The sequence below is a fragment of the Petromyzon marinus genome, chromosome 43 (assembly GCF_048934315.1).
Source record: "Petromyzon marinus isolate PM22_M1 ecotype Great Lakes invasive population chromosome 43, UKy_Petmar_22M1.pri1.0, whole genome shotgun sequence".
NCBI classification, from domain to species: Eukaryota; Metazoa; Chordata; class Hyperoartia; order Petromyzontiformes; family Petromyzontidae; genus Petromyzon; species Petromyzon marinus.
In genome coordinates, this window is record NC_133709.1 from 17042586 (window position 1) to 17059880 (window position 17295).

The window sequence follows — 17295 nt, forward strand, 5'->3', positions numbered from 1 at the left end:
GCCCATTTACCCTCGACATCAGGAGGAGTTGGGGACGATGCCAATCCCAGCCGTAAGCGATGATGAAATTCTCGCTTGCAATTTTCATCAGATAACTGAGACCAGGCCACCTTAGGTTGGAATGGGGTCCTGGGTGTACACCCACCAGCGGAGTGGAAGAATGGCAGGCGCATCTTACAGATGACTAGTCGATGGTCAGAGGGCAGATCAGCTCTACGGCAGGTCCTGGTGTCAAGGACATGGGCCATCATCCGCTGGTCCGTCACTATGTAGTCCAGCAGATGTTCTTGCTTGGACCCGGCATGCATCCATGATGTTGTGTGGATGCGCCGATGCCGGAACAGCGTGTTGGTAATTACAAGCCCATGGGCTGCACAAAAATCTAGCAGCCTCCTACCGTTGTTATTGAGCTGATCTGGCCCATGCCCTCCAATCACTCCAGACCAAGTGCCAGTATCATGACCAACTCGGGCATTGAAGTCACCCAACATAATGACTCTATCCCGAGGCGCCACTTTAGCCAGCACCTGTGACAGGAGGTCATAGAAGGCATCTGACTCAACGGCTTTGCCTGCATCCCTCCACGGATGTTCATCTTCGGTGGGGGCATAAGTAACCACGACCACCATTCCTCGCCTCCGGTTGATGGGAAGGCGAGCCCAAAGTAGCCTGGGGCTTACAGCTTCCCACACCTCACCGCCACGCTCCCACGCCCCCTTCATTATTTTGTTCAAAAGAAGAGCCACACCCTGTTGTTTGGCAGTCTGCTGCCCCGAGTAGAGGACTGTCCACCCCTCATGGTGGCAGGAGCCAGAGCCGGTCCACCGGACCTCCTGAATGCCACATAGATCCAGGCGGTACCGGTCCAGCTCCCGACAGAGGAGTGGCAGCCTCTCCTCCGCAGTGAGAGTTCGAACATTCCACGTGGCCACCCGTAGTGGTTTTTCGTTGTTTCTGGAGGAGCCCAGACTCACACACACACAGACTCACACACACACACAGACTCACACACACACATAGACTCACACACACACAGACACTCTCACACTCTCACACACAGACACTCTCACACACAGACACACACACAAAGATCCCCCATATAGCCTTAACAGACTGTAGGGGCAAGTGCTGTTAGCGAGCACCTATGAAGGCCAGTCCGGCCCCACAGCGTTTATAGAAGATGACGGCTTGTGCACCAGATCTTATTTATTCACGATGTACTTACAAAAAATTCCGCAGACTACCTGCTGGATCTCCTCTCTGTTTCAAATAAAAAATTTGACCTCAGGTCTTCGTTCATTTACCAGCTTCACATTCCCTACTGCCGTACAAAAACTGTAGGAAGGGCCTTTGCTATTGATGCCCCCAGGGTCTGGAATGCTATTGCCAATAAACTGCAACTTTAATCACTACCTATGCGATCTTCACTCAAAACTGCTCTAGACGAGTTGTACAACCCTAGCTGCCACTGCTATTCAGTGGCCTAAAATATGGCTCTAGATTTTGGTGTTATAATTTATTTATGTAGTTTATTGTTAAAAATTCGGTCACAGTCCCTATGATCACTGTTACATTGGATTTATGGCTTTTATTTTTATTTCGAAAACGTTTTTTGTTTTGTTTTGGCCATGATTTTGTTTATTGTAGTACGGAGTTAGACTGATGGCCTTAATCTTAGTTGTCTTGTGGTTGTTGTTGTTATTTGACTTGCATTCCACTGGGATTTTTGCACACAGCGTTGGTGTACGGTGCTATTTCAGGAATATTTTGATATTTTTTTCCTGTATTTTCTGTTTGCACAGTCACATAATCACTTTAAGATGTTTTCTTGTTCATGTTTTTTGTTTGTTGCGGTTGCACCCGATTCAAGAGCCGAATGGCTCACAGGGCTATACCAAATAAATAAACTATGAACTATGCATGTCACTGGCATTTGTGTGGTATGGGTGCTTCAGCTTGAATCACAGAGCAGCTGTCAGTGTCGCCTTGCAGCATCTTTTCCCCGCTCACCGCGGATGAGAGGCCGCCACTCCTTTGTCGGGAGCTGGACCGGTACAGCCTGGATCTCTGTGGTATTCAGGAGGTTCGGTAGAGCGGCTCTGGCTCCTGCCACCATGAGGGTTGGAAAAGCCTCGACTCGGGGCAGAGTGCATGGAGTGGAGTGAGATGGGAGGGGAGAGGCAGTAGAGTGCGTGGAGGGGAGTGGAGTGAGATGAGAGGGGAGAGGTAGGAGAGGGAGGGGAGTGGAGTGAGATGAGAGGGGAGAGGCAGGAGAGAGCGTGGAGGGGTGTGGAGTGAGATGAGAGGGGAGAGGTAGGAGAGTGTGTGGAGGGGAGTGGAGTGAGATGAGAGGGGAGAGGCAGGAGAGTGCGTGGAGGGGAGTGGAGTGAGATGAGAGGGGAGAGGTAGGAGAGTGTGTGGAGGGGAGTGGAGTGAGATGAGAGGGGAGAGGCAGGAGAGTGCGTGGAGGGGAGTGGAGTGAGATGAGAGGGGAGAGGCAGTAGAGTGTGTGGATGGGAGTGGAGTGAGATGGCAGGGTGAGAAGAGTGGAAGTCTCGACGTGACAGGAGATTTTCATTATTTCGCGACAATAAAATTCCACGTGGACGTTGCTTGATCGGCGTCGGAGAGTTTATCAACGACGGCAGACATTGCTGTTCGTGCATTCGGTTGCTTATCTCGTCTCGGCGGTGAAAAGCGCACCACCTGGCATCGCATCGTGACATACTCGAAAGGGCCTCTCCCATCCCTGAGTGGCAGCTGCCCCTGTGCGGCACCGATTTCTCCTGCCCGGTATTTACCAGGGCAAGCCCACTGAGGTATCGGCATCTCCATACCTCAGTATCGCGATAGCTTCACATGCAGGGGGAAATTATAGTCCCCAGTCCTAGAGACTCATCACCACGCTCCGTCTCTCCGCGTTCACCAATTCACTCCAGAAAATTCAAATATAAATGTACTCCATCCACGCTGCCCGCGCCCGATGATTGTTAAACACGCTCCACGAGACGCGCTAAGCAATTAACGCTGCCCGCGTCACATGGAACACGTGTACACACAACACGTGCGTACACACATAACACGTGCGTACACGTGTATTCGGTATCGAATCCACGACTTCCTGTATACCAGGCGAGGTAGTTAACATCTCTCCACGTGGAGACAGTCACTGGATTCGATCCATGAATCGATCTTTAAATTAAACGAAAAATCGATCCACAGCTGTGAATGAAATCGCCGAATGGGAGATTCCAAGTTGCTCTTCCATTTCCCCCCCCCCCCCCATCGAGTCACGCGATGGATCGTTCCAAAGACGTCACGAAAAACAGACCAACCGGATTGATGGTTTCGCGGCACGTGACGCCGGCGGTCCGCAGCGTCAACTTTTGGCGGGAAGCGAGCGATATCCTTGCCTGGACAGTGCCGCAAACTGTAGCAACATTAACAATAGAAGTGGCAACATAACGCTCACAACACAGCAGTAACAACGACCAGACGTCAATACATCGACATCACCTCAGCATATATACACATTCACTCAAAACCAACAAAATACCTGCACAAGCGTGAACGCAGTACGGTATCAATGTTAAACACAGGCACAGTAACGTCGGCGCATCATTACATTAACAACACAACAAAACAATCACATCAGCAAAACAACATCAGCCGATTCACGCGTCCAGCGACAGCAATAACGCAATATCAACACCACAACATTAACATTACCTCAATAACAACCACATCAATAACATTACCTCAAGATGAACAACATTACCTCAAGATGAACAACATTACCTCAATGACCACATAAACAACAACCACATCATTAACAACATTACCTCAACAACAATATCCACAACATTAACGTCACCTCAACCACGACGCTAAAATCACAACCACATCATTAACAACATCGCCTCAACCACCATATACCGCTCACCACCACCACACTAATCCCACACACCACCACTACCACCACACACCACTACCACCACACACCACACTACCACCACACACCACCACTACCACCACACACCACTACCATACTACCCCCACACACCACCACTACCACCACACACCACCACACCACACTACCACCACACACCACCACACACCACTACCACCACACACCACCACTACACACCACCACACTACCACCACACACCACCACTACCACCACACACCACTACCACCACACACCACCACCACACTACCACCACACACCACCACACACCACCACTACCACCAAACACCACCACACTACCCCCACACACCACCACACACCACTACCACCACACACCACCACCACACTACCACCACTACCACCACACACCACCACACGCGATGTGCGCGCCTCCGCGCTCGCTGAGCGAGGTGCTCGCCACGCTCGAGGTCGCCCGGCTGGACGAGGCGGAGCTCCTCCCGGTCCCCCAGAGCCTCAGCTTCGCCCCGCGGGACGATGGAGGACGGCGGCGGCGACGAGGTGGTGGTGGTGGTGGAGGAGATGGACGAGGAGGTGAGGGCGACGAGGAGGGCGAGGAGGAGGAAGACGCAATCGTCATCCTGGAGACGGACGAGACCCTCAGCGGTGAACTACGTGCGGGCCATAGGTGCAGTGGACACGCAGAGACACCACAGTACTAACCACAGCACCAACTTATTAACCAACTCAACTATTGGTTTCATTTGCCAGGTGTAAGGCCCCACTGAGCTGTACATTTTGGCTGTGTTTTTTAAGGGACCTGGCTATCGACGTAGCTATTACAACCGATACGGCTTAACCCCGTATTACTCTTGTATAGGGCCATTGAGCTTTCGGGTCCATACGGGGTACAGCCGTTTCAATATGGGCACAAACATGTTTTTCTCTTTGTTGATGTTTCTCTCCCTGTGATGGGACTTGGTAGGGTGAACATTGAGATTTATAAGGGCACGGGGTGACTAATAAGATCTGAATTTGTCTGTAATAAGGTAGGCATTGATAAGAGGTTGATGGGCATACTATCACAAACGATGGGTCTAACCCAAAGTGGCTTCTCAACATCTTTGCATGTAAATATATAGCAGCAGCCAAATTACATTAAATGCGTGCTGTGGATTCCTAAAATAGAGGGGGAAAAGAACCGAAGGAATCCGGAGGAAAAAGCTCCACGTGATCACGGAGAGAGACACGCAAACTATAAATATACAGCGGGCCTCTGGTCAGGGATTGAAACCACTTTTTGCTGTGTAGAAGGCGAGGGAGTTAGCATCTCCTAGCCAACGTGGCGTACCGTGCAGTACGACATTAGCAGCAGTACTCGTGTAGCCACGCATAGCAACATTCCTACGTCTTAAAGACCCCGGACCTCTGTCATATAGGCCACCTATTTTCTAAAAGACTCCACCTCTCCCATATAGGCCACCTCTTTCTTGAAAACCCCACCTCTCATATAGGCCACCTCTCTCTTAAAAGCCCCACCTCTCTCATATAGGCCACCCCTTTCTTGAAGAACCCACCTCTCATATAGGCAACCTCTTTCTTGAAGACTCCACCTCTCATATAGGCCACCTCTCTCTTAAAAGCCCCACCTCTCTCATATAGGCCACCTCTTTCTTGAAGACTCCACCTCTCATATAGGCCACCTCTCTCTTAAAAGCCCCACCTCTCATATAGGCCACCTCTTTTGTAAAGACACCATCTCTCATATAGGCCACCTCTTTCTTGAAGACTCCACCTCTCATATAGGCCACACCTTTTTTTTAAGGCCCCACTTTCGCCTGACTTTCGAGCCACACAGGTCCTGAATCTGTGCCTCAGAGCCACGCCCGTGGGTTCGATCCCAACCCTGATGCCTGCTCTATATTTGGAGTTTTCGTGTCTCCCTGTGGACGCGTGGATTTTTCTCTGGGTCCTCTGGTTTTTCCCCTCCACAATTATAATTGTGCCTTCAGGGAATTTGGCTGCTATAAATTTCCACGTGATAAGCCGCTTCGTTGGGCTATCATTTGTGATGGCCAGGTCGCTTCTGAAAAAGTGCTACACAGCTCAGTGGTCCTTACCCAGTAAAATAAAACAAATAGTTTTCATTTTTATTCTTCTCCTTCCCCCTACCGATGGGTGCGTGTACAGCCTGGTGATCCGGGGCGACGGGGAGGACCACGCGGTGTTGTGCACCGGCGACGCCACCTACGAGCTGCGTGCCGCCGACACCTCCAACCTGCTGCTGCTGCTGCCTGACGCTCGCACGGCCGACTCGCTCTGGGCGGAGGGGCATGCGGAGGCCCCCCGGCTGCTCACCGCTCACGTGAGCCCCCCGCACCCCCCCCCCCCACTCCACCGCATTGTGGCGGCAGCTCGCATCGCGGATGTACAGTAGACTCTCGGTTATCCGCGTGCGTTTTATCCGATTTTCAGATTAACCGCGCACACAGATTTTGACAAAAAAATATAACTCGTGGGTTTGGCCTTAAGCCCAAATTAAGAAGATAAAAAACAGTTATATATAGTTAATCTTTGAATTATTTACTACAAGTCACGTGCTTGAACCGAACAAATATGTTGGTCCGCCAATCTGAAATGCACATGATCGCTCCTGGAGTACAGTAGTTGCCATATCTTTACAACAGTGGGTGGAGTTTGATTGATGTTGGTTGTCGTGACTCTGCTGTCATCCACTTCGTGGGCCGAATCTTCTGCGCGTGAGCAGGAAAGTGTGATCACTGAGCAGGCGCTTCGACGGTCGATCGTTCGTATTCGTTCTAAATTTATGCCCCTATATTCATGGTTTTTGGCATAGAGGTCCATGGAAAATTAGAATATTTTTAGATTACCCGCGATTTTTTATTATCTGCGGCTGTCCTCCCCGTACAGAGCTAACTTCTTTTACACCATACGTAGCCAACCATGCTAATCGGAGGTTCTAAAGAATTGAGTTTTCGGTCTAGATAATTTAAAAGCCCATAGCTCCAGTGGCTTTGTAATATCGGAAGGAAGAGCGTACCAGACGGCCGCATCATCAACATCACCACCATCAACGTCAACATCCCCCACTTTCTCATCATGCAAGTACCTCCTCAACGTCATCCCCACCATCATCGTCACCACCACCATCACCACCATTCTGGATGTATGTGCGTTGAACTTCTTTTGGACCGTACGTGGCCATCGCGCTTATCAGAGGTGCGAGGGGAACGAGAACAAACTAACCACAAAAAGCAGATATAAAGAAATTAATTTTCAATCTAGTTGATTGAAGAGTGCATAGCTCTCGTGACTTCCTAATGTCGGATGAAGAGCATTCCAGATGTCCGCATCATCAACATCACCACCATCAACGTCAACATCCCCCACTTGCTCATGCAGCTACCTCAGCATCACCACCACCATCAACATCATCACCACCATCATCACCACCATCGTGTATCGATGTATGTTGAGCTTCTTTCACACCGTACATAGCCAATTGTGCTAATCGGAGGTGCAAGAGTAGTCTGGGGGAGGGGGGGGGAGCGCCGGGCTATGGGTGGGTGAACCAGTGGATGCAATGCGTGACAGCTTTAATCATCCAGACTTAGACGGTGACCAAATTAAATCCACATTAACTAAGGTATGACTAAACGTCCGCGGGTTGGTCGAGAGTCGACCGGACTAAACCTGTGACTAAAGTAAGACTTGCCGGCTGCACTAACACTTGGTGGCGTGTGGGGGGGGGGTGCGGTAGGTGTTCGGGTTTGCCAACAGCTACCTGGAGGTGAGGCGCTGCCGGCCTCGACTCAAGAAGCTGCGGAGCCTCCTGGGGGAGTGCCCCTTCAGCGGGCCCGAGAATGAAGCGCAGTATGAGGGGCAGCAGAAGGCACGTGGCAGCTTCGCACGCTGCGGATTCCCACATTCCTGTGCCGGGAGACCTGTACAGTCACCGCTGATGACTTACTCCCGCCAGCAGCCACACCTCACCCAACCACCAACAATCTTTACAATCGCCCCACTGCTCAACTGCTCAGTTTAACACGTCCAACATTATCCACAATAGAGGTGTTTTGGGTTAGATCGCGTAAATATAAATGTGTCATTAAGCCCGCCACCACCACCCGACATGGCCAATTAATCAGGGTTTGTCACGTAACAAAATGTGCCAATTTGTTACTATTTCAGTACACCGGTTGTTGGAGCGCAAACCCACAGCATTTACAATTAGAATACGACCTTTTTGCTGATAATTATAACCAGCTTCATCAGGCGATAAGCCCGGCTGCTACCATCCACACCCCACGCCACCACCACACTAAACGTTTCCCAAGAGTGTCCCAAATGCATGTGCCTGCGTTTTAATCCGCGGTTTGTGATGTCTGTGCATGACTAAATGTATTTGGCACAGAGGGAGTACTGCATCTGAACTGGAACCAAAGGGTGACCAGCGTAGAAGTTAGTAAAAAGGTTGCCCCTAGAAGAAGACGACCTTGTGATGCGAGCAGGAATATGAGCAGGAAACTGGCACGATTTGGACACATATATAGGATGGAAACAACAGGAAAATTAAAAGTGTGCCGTTAAGAACAATGGAAGGAACCAGAAAGAGAGGAATACCTAACGGAGAATGGCGTGACGATGACATTATAAGAGATTGGTGACAGAAAGATGTGGTGCACTACTTGAGCATATTGGCACAGTAGACAGTGGAAACAAATGACGACATGGGCAGTGGACACCTACGGGCTATCTGCACCATGGATCGTGATGATGTGATGATGACGATGTCCGTGTGTACACGCGTGTGCGTGTGCAGTACACGACGGCCGATCTGCTGGACAGGGTGCAGGCGAGCGAGGTGGAGCTGCAGGCCGGCCTCAAGGCCCTCAACGCCTGTCAGATCGACGGTGAGAGTATCAAAAAAGCCACTTTTTTCAAATTTTCTTGCTGTAGTTTTCACACCTGATGATGATTGCTTGTGTTGCAGTCGAAACGTCGTGAGGATTTTATTGTTTTATATTTTTATTATTTTATTGTTTTCCCTCAAGAATATGAATTAATTTCTTTATAACAGCTTTTTGTGTTTAGTTTGTTGTCGTTCCCCCCGCACCTCCGATTAGCACGGTTGGCTACGTACGGCGTGAAAGAAATTCAACACACAACATGCATATCAGGGTAGTCTCATTTGCAAGAGTGATGTGGGTCACCGCAATGACAACAGCATAAATAATATAATAAATTAAGTCTGTTCTATTACGCAGTGGTAGTTGGGTTCCTGAAGAACATAGAGGGTAAAGCACGGTCCACAATAACCCCGTGAGATGCGTAACGCAGGCCGAGCAAAGACCAAGGCGCGTGGGTAACATCTAGAAGCAGCATCCAGAAGCAGCATCCAGCAGCATCCCAATGCCTTGTGTGGCGATGACGATGATAATAATGCTACACCGAGGCAGCAGCCTTTACAATCGCGGGCAACGTAGTTCCGTTTGCTCGATCGCATTCTATACAATTTACGTTATATAAAAATGCATTCCCTAAATACATTCATCATCATCGCGTTATATCTCCAAGTCGTGTTCTGAAAACAACACGTGGCGTTATAAGGAGAACAGACTGTACGCAGTTTGTACGTTGAGTTCGTTATTCTCTCACTATCACAATGTACTCAATTTGATCTTCTTTGGTTCTTTCGGTAAAGTCACATAGAATGAGAATAAAATAATAAATTGATAAAATAAAATAACACAATAATATTCTCACGACGTTTCGGCCACAACACAAGCGACCTTCATCAGGTGAAGGGACGAGACTGTCTGGAGGACGTGACTTTACCGAAAGAACCAAAGAAGATGAATCCTTGCAGTCACGAAAGCTTTAAATCGATACTCAATTTGAATTCAGTGATACCCCGATTTACGTCTCTCCCCTTTTACGTCCTTTCGCAAAACTATGTCGTCACTTTTATCATGAAGCGTGCAATGAAGCTTTGGCCGAGGCAGCGGCTGTCATAGCCGCCTCATTCCTAACTCGTGTGTGACCCTAGTTCCATTCGCTTGATCGTGATCTATCCGATTCGCCATGATGAAAACAACGCGTGACGTTTATAGGCAGAGTTCGACGTCTATATTTTAGACTTTCTATATCGCTTTGTCCCTCACATTGGGAATCGCGGGTGGATATAATCAATGTACAGGGACTCCTCTACTTACGAACGAGTTAGGTTCCAGAGTTACAACTTTACTCCTGTCGATTCCAAACATGTTGTACAGTGTGTACACTGAACATGGGGAAATGGCTTTAAAAGTTGTACAATCTCATGTAGATGTAGATGCCACTGGTTCTTCATGTTCTGCAGATGTAGATGCCACCACTGCCATCTATTGCGCGGCGGTTCAACTTACAAACTCTCGGTCCGAACAGGCAACTGGACATACGGACAGGTTTGTTCGTATCTCTTAAAGTTCGTAAGTCGAATGTTTGTAAGTAGAGGAGTGCCTGTATTTTTCAATCTTAAAAGTAAACTACTGAATTTTATTGATAAAGGTGCCCAGTTTGGGTGGGGTGTTGCCCCCTCCACCCCCTGCGCCCCCAAAAACTCCGCCCTTGTGCCGCGGCCTTTCTAGGAGAACGGGCTACACCGCACGGCGATGACGCGGATAGAAAATGGGAGTGGGGAAAAAAAAAACAACGCAAACTGTGCCGCCGCCAGGGCGCTGGCGGATGCTCGATTTGGACTACGAGATGCGGCTGCTGAGCCTCCTCACGCAGCTGGTGGACTCGGAGTCGTGGAGCTTCCGCCACGTGCCACTCCGCGTCTGCCTGGACGAGCTAGGGGTGCTGGAGCCCAGGTGAGGAGGAGGCAGCTCTCCTGCGTTCGGTGGCTCCTCCGCTCGGTGGCTCCGCTCGGTGGCTCTGATTGGTGGCTCTGCTCGGTGGCTCCTCCGCTCGGTGGCTCCTCTGCTCGGTGGCTCCTCCACTCGGTGGCTCCTCTGCTGGGTGGCTCCTCCACCGGGTGGCTCCTCCACTCGGTTGCTCTTCCGCTCGGTGGCTCTGATTGGTGGCTCCTTCGCTCGGTGGCTCCTCCGCTCGGTGGCTCCTCCACTCGGTTGCTCCTCCGCTCGGTGGCTCTGATTGGTGGCTCCTTCGCTCGGTGGCTCCTCCGCCGGGTGGCTCCTCCACTCGGTTGCTCCTCCGCTCAGTGGCTCTGATTGGTGGCTCCTCCGCTCGGTGGCTCTTCCGCCGGGTGGCTTCTCCACTTGGTGGCTCTGCTCAGTCGCTGCACTTGGGGGATTAATTTGGGTCGCGGCTGTCCCCCCATCAGTGACATGAAAAGTTCAGAATCAGAATATTTATTGAAACTGGTGGAATCCGTTGAGCTATAAAGCTCTCTTTCACAGATGTCCAAATTATTTCCACACCCGGCAGATCACCTCCAGTATACTTAAACAATTTTTCTTTTAGCAGCTAAGGGCCGCTGAGCTGTATCGCTCTTTTTTTCTAAGCGACCTGGCCACAAATGATAGGTAAATGAAGTGGCTTATCACGTGGAAATTCACAGCAGCCAATCACTCTAAACACGTGATGGTGATTCTAAATGTGGAGGAAAAAACCGGAGGTCTCGGAGAAAAATCCACGCGACCACGGAGAGAGAGAGAGAGAGACACGCAAACCCCAAATATACAGCAGGCGTCAGGGTCGGGATCAAACCCACGACCTGTATACCAGGCAATGTGGTTAACATCTCGACACTGTGGCGCCCCATCTCGCTATGGCTGTGGCTGCTGCTGCTAGTCACATGCCACCTACTCCAGACTACCAGTGACCCGTAAAATATTCAGTAATAAATTAACCCCAAAAAAATTAAGGCTTGCCCAGTAACATCGATTTCCACATACATGTAAACAAACATTTAAATTGGAATAAACACTGCATAAAAACGCACATGGAAGCAGATTACATTCGTAAATACTGTTGGCTTTGGTTGTTGGGGCAGTCTTCAGCATAAAACCCGATTAAGTTTTCTTATTTGGGTCTTTCGGTAAAGTCACGTAGATAGGTTCAAAGAAAAGAACAAAACAAAAACTACGACGTTTCAATCGCAACACAAGCGGTTGTCTTCAGGAAAAGGGGGGTTAGCTTCCAAAGGCAAACTATTTATAAGGGTTTGAAATGGGCGTAGCCCAAATGTCAACAGCCAATGATAATGCAAGTGGTGGGCAGCCAACCCGACAGTGGTTGGTTTCCCACCAATGAAAGGGCTGCCAGGTAAAAATTAGCATGTTAATGAGAGATTATTAATGAATTCCTGCAGTCACGAAAGCTTTAAAGTCTGATTAAGTTTGTGTATGGGTGTGAACATATACATGTCGCCACGGTGGCGAGATGTTAACTACGTTGCCTGTTATGCAGGAGGACGTGGGTTCAATTCCGATCCTGATGCCTGTTGTATATTTGGAGTTTGCCTGTTCTCCCCGTGGTCATGTGGATTTTTCCAAGGGTTCTCCAGTTTTTCCCTCCACATTTAGAATCCACGTGCGTACCCTGTGTAATTTGTGTTAAATTGTACTGCTGCACACTAGTGTCGAGTGCGGTATCGTTAACGTAACGTCGTGGGTGCGTCTAGGGCGAAGGCGTTAACGCAGCGGCGTCACCGTACGACCTCCATTGTCTCCGTTTGCGCGGGGAAAAAGAAATGTCTTTGACGCCACTCCGACGTTCGTGGTCGTCGGCACCGTTTCAGTGAACGTATCCCTGCTCGGCGGCGTTGCTGCTCTATCAATGGATCGCGTGCGAGGAGTGTGGAGCTGGATAAAAGCGACGCGTCTCTGGTGTTTGCCGCCTTTTTCCAGGGACATGATTGAGCACTGCCTCAACTGCTACGGTGAATGGACAGACGAAGAGGAAGGTGAGGTGTTTTTTTCTTCTATGAGGGTTGTGCAACTATAACCCCACTTTGTTTCAGGCTTTTACACAGATACGTTTGGCCATTCAAACGTAAAGGAAAGATGAATATCAATTGCAATGGTACGACACTTCGTGGACATTCTTAAAACGAAACTATTTTTTATTTTACCAGGTAAAGCCCCCCCCACTGAGCTATGTAGCTCTTTTTCAGAAGCGACCTGGCCATCACAAATGATATCCCCCAAAGTGGCTTATCACGTGGAAATGTATAGCAGCCAAATACTCTAAACGCTTGATTCTAAATGTGGAGGGAAAAACCGGAAGACCCGGAGAAAAATCCACGCTACCACGCGGAGGACATGCAAACTCCAAATATACAGCAGCAGGCGTCAGGGTCAAAATCAAACCCACGACCTCCTGTAGACCAGGCCAGGTAGTTAACATCTCACCACCATGGCGAGAATCTTCATAATAAAGGTTTTTGGGTTATATCGCGTTATTTATAAATGTGTCGTAACCCTCCACCACCCGACACGGCCAATCAGCAAAAAAAGTGTCACGTTGACAAAAGACAAATAATTCACTACTTTAGCCCACCGGTGTGTTGAAGAGTGAATCCACAACATTTACAGTTTGAGTACGACGTTTCGCTGGTAAATACATCCAGCATCATCGGGCAATTCGCCAGAATGGTAAAGCCCTCGCATCCGTGCTGTCGACTCCCTGGCTCTGTTCAAGTCCAGGCTCGCGACCTCCCTCTTCTGCTCTGCCTATGACCAACCGACTGCCTCTTTGTATAGAATGAACATGCCCACTGCTGCTTCTGTAGTGTCCTTTGAGAGGCTTTTTTAAATCCACATATTATTAACTCTTTCCCGTTCATGTGAGTCTTAAGTTTTTCTTCTGATTCCATTTCGATGACGTACGTGTACTGCATGCACATCATCGGAATGGAATCGGAAGTAAAAGGCCATGCGGGAAGGCGTGTGGCAGAGTTTGGCGCCAGCTATCGTAGAGTGCGGTTGTGGCGCTACAGTTCTCTGTGGTGAGCAACAATGTCTTTAAAAACAGCGATGCTATGCCTCTCTAAATAAAACTAACGCCAACCGCTCGTGCGTTTCGAGAATCAGCGGTGAACGGGAAACCCACCCTGCAACTTGCAGATGTCTCGGAGCGGGAAAAGGGTTAATTGTATGTAAATGTTCACATTGTGTTCTGTAGACGCACGCAGAGTCTATGGACTCGCATGTCCACAGAGACCCATTGACTTTGCACAGAGATGCGGTTGCATTCCGAAGTTATAGAAATCCACATTGTGTTGTGCCGTATGCCGGCTGGTGTGGCACCCCATTCTCCCTTTGCTGTGCAGGCGGGGTGGCTGGGGCGGTGTACTGGCTACACAAGGACAGGGTTTGCCTCTCCCCCCTTGCCGTGTAGGCGGTGCGGCTGAAGTGGTGTACTCGCTACACGAGGACCGGGTGTGCCGCGCCCTCGCCGTGATGCTGCTCAAGGGCTGCGTCAAGTTCAACCTGGCTGAGTTCTGCGACGTGTGGAGGCAGAGCGTGCCCGAGGGCATGGACGCTCAGCTGGGACAGCTGCAGGTGAGTGGCTCTGCCGCCCTCCCTCCAATCCAAGACCCGAGCTGTCTGATCGTTGATAGTACAGGCAGTCCTCGACTTACGAACACCCCCCACTCACGAACGCCACCCCCACTCACGAACGCCACCCCCCACTCATGAACGCCACCCCACACTTACGAACGCCACCCATACTTTCAAATTTCCGCGCTTACGAACTCTGGCAGTCTCTCTCTCCCCGAGTCGTCCTCTCTCTCTCCCCGAGTCGCCCTCACATCTGTTCTGGCGGTGCTCAGGGCGTGGCGCTGGTGGAGCGTGCCGCTCGACCGGAGGTGATTTCCTTGCTGCGGGTCGAGGACCTCCCCGACGATCCCCAGGAGCGCTTCTCCAAGCTCTTCAGCCTCCGCGACAAGTGGACGGAGGAGGATATCGCCCCCTACGTCCGGTGAGTGACTCCTCTGGGCGACTCTTCCCCTCCCCGCCAATGCTCCCACGTGCCCGGTTTAACACATAGTAGTAGTAGTTCAGAGGCTTTCGTGACCAATATCCACACTAGAGTTGGGTTTTTTTTGGGGGGTTAGATCAGGTGAATATGAATGTGTCGTGCAACCCGCCACCACCACCCGACACATGGCCAATTTAGTAAGGGGTTTGTCACGTAAACAAAACCGTGCCAATTCATTACTAGTTCAGCGCTTCACCCGGTTGTGTGTTGGAGAGAGCGTGGCTCACCCATTATTGTGTTTAATTATCGTAGTCGCTGAACACACCACAGACCTCCGGGATGGCCTATGTAATACAATCACATTCTGTAAACTTTGCTGTGTGGGAAATGTTTTGTGGACAGCAACTGGGCATCGGGAGAAGTGAACTCTCTTTTGTGTGAATTTCCCGGCTCCTGTGGAGGGCTGCTTTGACCGAGACTGCCTCCCCCACCCACCACTCCCCTCCCCCACCCCACTGTGCCCTTCGCCCCCAGGGATCTGTGTGCGGAGAAGCAGAGCGTTTCAGCGCTGCTCACCAAGCACGCTCGCTCCTCCATGCACAACGGGGTCAAGGTGTTCAACTCTCGCCGCTCCGTGTCGTGAGGACCGCCGCAGCCGGGACTACGGGGGGGGGGGGGCCCAGTACGCCCAGGAGAAACGGGACAGAAAAACGGGAGGCAGGGTAGGCGGGAGATTGCCGCTGTACCCCAACGAGCTTTTTTTTTGCGCCGGTGCGTTTGGTTTGAAGGGCGCCGCTGAAAGTCAAAGGGTGTCAGTGACGCAGGCAAATCAATTTCGCAGGAGAAACCGGACAACTGTGCGTCAGTACGGCTCTTCTAGGATACCCAACAAGGCAGTGATCTTCGCTAATTTTCAGAGGGGTGGGGGGACACATTGGCCGATAAGACATCAATCGGTGTGAGTGAGGGCCACCACATTTTAAACCATTGGGGGTTTGAGAGCAGCACGACGATGATGATGATGGGGGTAGGAGGTTGTTTTCACATTTTGTTGTGTATTGTCGGGGGAGGGCCGCACGTCAGGGAGCCGCACTGAAGGCCACCCAGGGGCCGCCAGTGGGTCCACGGTGGCCTTGCAATGAAGAACACTGGAATAAGGCCTACGACCAAATCACCCGAGATGCGGCCCGATCTCGGCAGCCAAGTTGGGATTTGGGCCTGGATAGCACTCGGATGGGTGGCCACCTTATGCAAACATATCTTCTCGAACACATCATCTTCTTCGTATGGCTGATGTTGATGGGGAGACTGTTTCTAAAAAGATGTTGGGCTTACTGTCCAACTCCCCTTTGTTGAATTGTTTCAACCGAGTTAGACCAACATGGTTCTGAGAAATAAATGTACGAATAAGGAACATCAATATTTTAATAAATTGTCCATTTTGCAGGTGTATCCTAACTAGCTACTAACTGCAAGCGAATAAAAAAAATCAACGGACGACTTTGCGTGTGTAACGTCATTTGTTTACGCTCGCTGGGTTGCTCTTGAAAACCAACCTTGCTTTACTATCAACGAGTTTAGAAAGGTCTTTGACATCGTTCTAGGTTACCATATCAATACAATTTTTATCACATTTATTTTTTTATATTGGAAGATTCATATATGATTATTCACCAATGACTCATGCGCGATTTAATTTCACATTTATAAATCGGCTCGCGTTACCCCCTGGGACATTGCCGTGTTACCTCCACCCCGTTTGAGAAGTACTCGTGTAACAGAGCAACAACCGTGATGTTACATTGAGGTGGCCGAGCCGGATAATTGCGTCGGGAGTAGCGGAGTGGTGAACTTACCGTGGCTGTGAATCAGCCATTCAGTCTTCGTCATGGTTCTATTGTGTGGGGAGCTGTGGGTGCAGCGGTTTGCGCTGCGCTACAAAACTGGCGACCCGAGTTGGATTTCTGCTCACGGCCAACAACCAGTGACAATTATCTGAACTGGTCCTGGGCCTCAAATGAGTACCTGGTGCGGTGTGTAAAAACATCACTGGGGAGACAAAGGCGGCTGAGCATGGTGCTGGCCACACTCCCTCGTGTGCTGTTCTGGCCTTCATCGCTGCTCGCGAACAGCACTTGCCCCAACAGTATGTTAAGGTTATACGGGAGACCTTTGTCGTTTTGTTTTGGGCAATCGCAGCCGATGATGTCACGTGTACGACGTCACCGGGAGGAAGGGGGGGGGGCTGTTCCGTCGCAAGCTGTCAAGGACAACAACTTTCAGCATCCGGAGTTTGGGGCGGGACCCTACGGTAAATTTTCGTGCGGTTTTCTCAAACAGCGACGCTTTCAACGCTCACGGTTCGCCCACAGCGGATTATCTCAATGAGAGTTTATTGTTGCCGGAGGCAGTGCGTT

The 17295-nt window shown here is 50.2% G+C and overlaps 1 protein-coding gene across 1 annotated transcript; it reads left to right on the forward strand.

The window, feature by feature from the left end:
• The first annotated feature begins 3321 nt into the window (after positions 1-3321).
• On the forward strand, positions 3322-16375 carry DSCC1 (DNA replication and sister chromatid cohesion 1). The gene is made up of 9 exons (XM_032980173.2): positions 3322-4613; positions 6116-6290; positions 7707-7838; positions 8769-8859; positions 10662-10800; positions 12802-12857; positions 14294-14457; positions 14730-14878; positions 15413-16375. Exons 1-9 carry the CDS (start codon positions 4348-4350, stop codon positions 15519-15521), a joined length of 1281 nt encoding a protein of 426 aa, XP_032836064.2. The 5' UTR covers positions 3322-4347; the 3' UTR covers positions 15522-16375.
• Positions 16376-17295: the final 920 nt, after the last annotated feature.

What these genes read in the sequence shown, in the direction of transcription:
- DSCC1 (XM_032980173.2), top strand. Translation starts at nt 4,348, where the DNA reads ATGTGCGCGCCTCCGCGCTCGCTGAGCGAGGTGCTCGCCACGCTCGAG. An exon ending in CTAGGGGTGCTGGAGCCCAG is followed by an intron (nt 10,801 to 12,801) that starts GTGAGGAGGAGG and finishes GCCTTTTTCCAG; the next exon opens with GGACATGATTGAGCACTGCC. An exon ending in ATGGACAGACGAAGAGGAAG is followed by an intron (nt 12,858 to 14,293) that starts GTGAGGTGTTTT and finishes CTTGCCGTGTAG; the next exon opens with GCGGTGCGGCTGAAGTGGTG.